A 6,000-nucleotide genomic window follows, 5' to 3' on the forward strand; every position below is an offset into this window, starting at 1 on the left:
GAGACATAAGTCATTGGACTGGCTATCATTTTTATGTGTTCATCCTTTTTTCCCAGCGCTTTCTCCTTTACCATAAATAACATAGACCTCATCCATGCATGAAATGTCTTGATGGCTACTTTATCTGCTTTGTTAAGTAATAGAACATTGAAGTTTTAAAGTCACGGTCGTCGGAATATACAATGACTCCTTTTAATGCAGTAGGATTTTCTGTGCAGTGTGCGGCTTATCATAGACCTGCAGTTACAATATTTCCCTATAAATATTATGCACCAAAGTTAATGGAGGGAATAAATCTGTGTTTATTGCCCATAACATGGTTGGAAAATATGACAGAACTAGTTTTATGGAAACGGAGGGAAGTAAAAGTCTCGGATTGACGCTCAAGATTGTGTTTCTGTTCTGTACAGTCACTGCGTTTTTCCCGATTCATCGAGAAGTGAAAACACTGCTCCGCTCACATTTTGCTTCCTCTCCTCCCCTGCTCTGCCGTGTTGTTGTTGTTGTTGTTGTTGTTGTTGTCACATGATTCACACAACACTACTGAGTCACAGCCATGATGGCAGAGAGGAAGAAGACAGTTGTATTAAGTTATTTGACAGATATATATGGGAAAAGATTCAAACTGGGATGTATGAAGCTACTGGCAACACAGTCATTTTTTAAAGCCTGGAAAGAAATGTAATGTAGGTGCATGTTATATTGTTTTTGAACCGCACCCTCTCGCTGAATATGTTTTGAAATGAACTGTATTTTAATAGTAATTGAAGTAGTAAACTTGTCACCTCTTAAATCCAGCAAAATAAAACTATGTAATAACAACAGTTAGAATTGCAAAAAATAATGAGTTCCGCAGCTGAGAAGCTATTTGGCTAAAGACTCTGGAAGCCATTGTGAGGAGAATGCGGGAGGAAGAGTGGACAATAATAGTGTATGTGTAGGGTGGTAAGTATTGAAGTAAGATTGGAGAGATATGGAGGTGCAAGGTTATGGAAAGACTTCTAAAGTAAAGGCAAAATTTTACCTGGAGCCTGTGCAGATGTTTGAGGACTGTGGTGTTATGAGTCATGGAATGGGGTTCTACTGATAATTTGAGCAGCTACATTCTGGATCAATTTATGGAGTAGAGTGAGGGGTAGACCAATGAGGAGAGGGTTACAATAATCTATATGGTAGGACATTAACTCTTGCCTTTGCAGCAAGAAAACCCCGGATAGCGACCCGGTCACAATAAGAGCCTTTCTGCATGGAGTTTACATGTTTTCCCCGTGTGTGCGTGTGGGTTCTCACCGGATTCTCCCGTTTCCTCGCGCAGTCCAAAAACATGCAGATTTGGGGATTGGGTAAATTGGACACTAACTTTACTGTAGGTGTGAGAGTGAGAGTGAATGTTAAGGCCACATTATACTTCTCCAACTTTGTAATGCGTTATCCGACTGCGTAACCACATATACCCCTCGAGCCTTCATACTTCTGGGTCGTGGTGACGGATACGCGCTGCAATTTCCCGCCCGACCAGTAGGGGTCGCTGCGCAAGGTTGTTGTGCTTTTGGCTACAGTGAGCAATGGCGTCCGAGAGAGAAAGACAGAGAAAGACTGTTGTTGTTGAAACATTGGCCGTTTCTCACTTTTCTGTGTCACGGAACGCAGGTTTAAGATAATTAGAGGTGAGAAATTGGCCATTTAGAGTCTAAACATGTGCCGTGTGTGTCAAGATATGACGTATTTATAGTTTGGCAGCGACGTTGTCGGTGGTGATCAGCTCCGCCTCTGTGGACACTTGGTGGCCACTGTGACACCGGCACAGAGCAGCTTCGCTCGGCCTGTCCTGAGGACCAATCGCAACTCTTGCCATCTCGGACGGAGTGACGGACACTTTAAATATATTTTGTGCAGTCGGAGACGACGCAGAGGCTCTCTGACAGGCTTTACGTCGACGCAGAGGGCTCTGCGTAACCTACGCAGAGCACTTTACTCACTTACTTATGTCTTTTGTTAGCTGAGAATAGCACAGCACCCCCGTGACCCTCATGCGGAGAGGAGGATAAAGCAGTAGAAGATGGATGGATGTATTGGCGGAAGTATACAAGCAAGTAATTGATGCGTGCAAGTAAAAAAGCAATATTAGTATTATATTTTAGAATACTTCACATGCCTCAAGTGGCCGCTGGACTGGTTATACTGGTACAATATCGTGTAACCCAACCATCCACAAGCCAGCTAAGCACTGTTGGGAGTTTGACCATGAGCTCTCAAATCCTCCTTTTTTAGAAGCTCAAGCTGCCATTATCGAGGTATAGCTGTTGACTTTGCGTATCGGTGTGAACAGTGAGCCTGTCAGTCTGTCTCTGAGCACAATCACAATGAAATCCTAGGTTATGAATCAAAGTGTCTGTGCAAGATTCTGCGTCATAAACGTCAGCGACATTTGAAATAGCGAGGTGAAGATACAGGGCCAGCAGTTTCATCAACAAGGAGACGGGTGAGAAGGTTTTAGATGATCTTCTTATTTCTGCCTCTATCTGCTGCTGTGTGTAATGTAATGTTCATTACACGCGAGAAGATAAAAACATCGTTCTTCATAGGTGCCCCGCCCCTGCTTGGTTGCAGTAACGTTCGTCCTCTGACCCTCCGCAAAGAAGGATTATTTCCCCTGCAAGGATTAACACACCATTATAGCATTTGTTTGTGTTTAAAGCACGGTGGTCCATCGCTCTCAGGGGATCATATGCATCTATCGCAATTTTTATAAAGCACATACATTTCACAGCCCTGTCAAGTAGGTTATTACCAGCCCTGTGCTCTCACACAGAATGTAACTGTGTTTTTGATCAATCAATGGGAGTGTGGCAGTAATGGATCCAGGTGCTACAGCTTCCATTTTTACAGGGGACATCCACACACTATAAATTCTATGCACCCGCGACTCTGCACGATGCGTCAGATAAAAGCTTCCACCAAATGGAATTAGAGCTCGGCTTTTTTACAATGTCGCTTTTTCCCATGCGTTTGATCTGGCTTTACTGTAAATATGTGTACTGTTTATTCCCCCGCTGTGTGTCTGTGTGGAGCCTTGTCAACCCATGAGTGCAAGCACGGTGTTCGTAATTGATTTTGTAGCACTGCATTTGATGCATTTAAGTATGGGAATAAGAATGTGGCTCAATTGTCAATGACAATATTAGAAAATTGTGTAAATATTTTTGCGCACCCCCTTCAGTACAACATTGTTTTATTCAGAATCAGTCGGCACAGTGAAGTGCAAAACTCTTTGGCTGCACACTCCTGTACTGTCATTGTTTAGAATGTTGACAGATGTTAAATTATTAGAATCCACAGAAAATGTAACTGTGTGTGATCTACCAGGCTCAGATGCAGTTGTTTCACCACACTGACTGAGCAGGAACACGCTGTACACTGTTCCCAAAATTGTATCAATCCATATCACGACACAATCATTCAGATTAATTCAACGTTAAACATAAAATCATTAAATCACATTTAAAGGTGCCATATGTAAGAATGTGGCCAAAAAAACGGTTACTACATTCAAATTCAAAATACCGAGGTCTTTTAGGTTTCGTTTTTTTCTGACGTAACTGGCAACCCGTGGTTGCTCGGCAGCTGAGACTCTGCTGACTGCAACGATTGGTAGATGGTGGTAGGTTGCGCCACATGATTTCAAAACATAAACATGATTTGCAGTCTGCAAAAGATTTTTTTTAATGCAAATATTTTAATTGTACTGTTGTTGTTGGTGAGTTCAGTTTGTTATATGAACATTATTCCTGAGTCTCTGTGACATATTAGGAGGATTTTATGGCCAGTTGCTTTAGATTTATTGCACAGTGCACCTTTAAACAACAATATAAACATCCGAGGTAATGCTGTCTCGTGAATGAATTTCTTGTTTATTTTAAAGCCACAGAGTCAGCTGTTTGTATTCTGTTGCAAACCTCATCAGTAAACATACACCTACAATTAATAATATCTTGTTTTTGTGGCATTGCCTGCTGTATGTTAAAAGGATTGTTTTCCTCCAGTAATCAAACCAAACAACTGATTTTCATTCGAGTAAAGATTATCCTTTCTGGAAGACTTGGATGCTTTTTCAGATTGTGATTTTGGCTGGAAAAACATTGGTAAATAACCAATTACTGGACGGGAAATGTTTCGTCACGGCTGTTCATCAAACTTCACTCTGTGACCGTCTCTCCTCCAGCAAGAATCGTTAGTTTTTCATGATTTAAACCAGTCCACCTGCTTCACTAATAATTAAATGAGTCCCATTTTTCATTCATGGTCTTCAACTTGTCAATACATAAATCTCCATAGGTCCAAAGACATTTATCTTGCTCTCTCCTGCTTTAGCTGCTAACTGTGTTATAGTTAGACCCAGTCTCCCTGACGTCCCTGTCACTGTTCATTAATTCTTTCATACTTTCTCTACTTTGTACTTTTGTCAACATGTTGCAGCGATAGATGCGGGTTCTTTTTCTTTTTTCTTTCTCTCCATGCCTGTCCTCTGTTATTAGGATCATTGCTTAATCTGCATGTGATTTGCATTTTAATAAATGCAATAATATTCAGATATCGTTCACTCTGGTCCTTGTAATGTAATAAGTAGAGTTTATCCCAGTTTAATTGCATAATTATAACACATAATTTGTGTGCATGGCCGTCTGTTATATTATAAAATGGACATGTCCTTTCTGTGCATCAAGAAATTAATCTTAGATAGAGTTTGTCTGCAGTGGGGAAAAAAAAAATGTTGTTGTTGTTGTTAATACTATAGCTAATAAGCCTAAATCAGTTGGGTTAACTCATCAGAGCTCAAACTGAGATCCCTTTCATACAATAATGAAAACTTTTTTTTTTATTCCCAGTGCATGCTGGATAAATTTTTTTTAAAAAAGATGAAAAAGCTTTGATATGAAATCGATTTGATTCAAGTATCAGTCTTTCAGTTTTAAAGTTCAGGTAAAACATCTTGGTGCTTCTGGGGCTTTTGCTCTTCCAACTTACTCAGTTCTTTTCTTCTCTTCTGCTTTTCAAATACATCTAGGTGTTGAGTGCATTGTGGTTTTACCTGAACCGAGGAGTCACTGGGATCCTGTATTTGGTACGTGCGTCTTCCTCTTCTCCTTCCTCATCCCTGTGGCTATAATCAGCATCTGCTACAGTTTGATGGTCAAGCGCCTGCGCAGCGTTCGCATCCTGTCTGGCTCCAAGGAGAAGGACCGCAACCTGCGACGCATCACCAGGATGGTCCTCGTGGTGGTGGCGGCATTCGTCGTCTGTTGGACACCCATCCAGATCATGGTCCTGGCTCAGTCGTTGGGCTTCAACCTGAGCAGCTTGTTCACGCTGGTCCTGATGCACTTCTGCATCGCCCTGGGTTACGTCAACAGCAGCTTGAATCCTGTGCTCTACGCGTTCCTGGATGAAAACTTCAAGCGCTGCTTCCGTGAATTCTGCCACCCATCACCATTCCATCTTGACACCCAGCAGTCAGGCAGGATGAGGAGCATTGCCAGGGAGGTGGCAGCAGCCTATAGTTGCAAGGCTGGAGATGGCGGGGGGCCTGGTGGCGGGACGCCTAATCCCGCATGACTAGGCGTGGAGCTCCCCTTGGTTGGGGTAGACCCCTCGCAGAGGAGAGAAAACCAGGGGACAGGAAACTCTAACACAGAATTAACTCAAATTACAGCTCTCTAGCGGCACGAGCCCCCCCGTCCCCCAACCAGAAGACTTGCCTGGGGCGGGGGGGAGGGAGATGATGAGGATGGGATCGAAAGGAAAAGAATTTAGGAGTAAGTTCCCTGGGGTGCTAACATATGGAGGAAACTTACTGTAGAAGGGAAGGTTTGGGTAGGATTGGATGGTGGACATCGTGGTGCAATATAGTTCCACGTATAAAATCAGCTAAAGCTACTGTGGAGCCGTGATCTTGGAATAAGTATGGTCCTAAATTCACTGAAGTGGAGGCTTATGGATCAA

At 42.6% G+C, this 6,000-nt stretch overlaps 1 protein-coding gene across 1 annotated transcript in view; it reads left to right on the top strand.

Annotated features, from left to right (window-relative positions):
* oprl1 (opiate receptor-like 1) overlaps positions 1 to 5,617 on the top strand; it is a gene marked incomplete at its 3' end in the record, with an annotated part of 61,428 nt that extends 55,811 nt beyond the window's left edge. The window contains 2 exon segments of the mRNA XM_083895059.1: positions 5,066 to 5,577; positions 5,579 to 5,617. Coding sequence (XP_083751185.1) covers positions 5,066 to 5,577; positions 5,579 to 5,617 — 551 coding nt within the window.
* Between the last annotated feature and the right edge of the window lie 383 nt (positions 5,618 to 6,000).

The sequence above is a fragment of the Microchirus variegatus genome (genome assembly GCF_963457635.1).
Source record: "Microchirus variegatus genome assembly, chromosome: 9".
NCBI lineage: Eukaryota > Metazoa > Chordata > Actinopteri > Pleuronectiformes > Soleidae > Microchirus > Microchirus variegatus.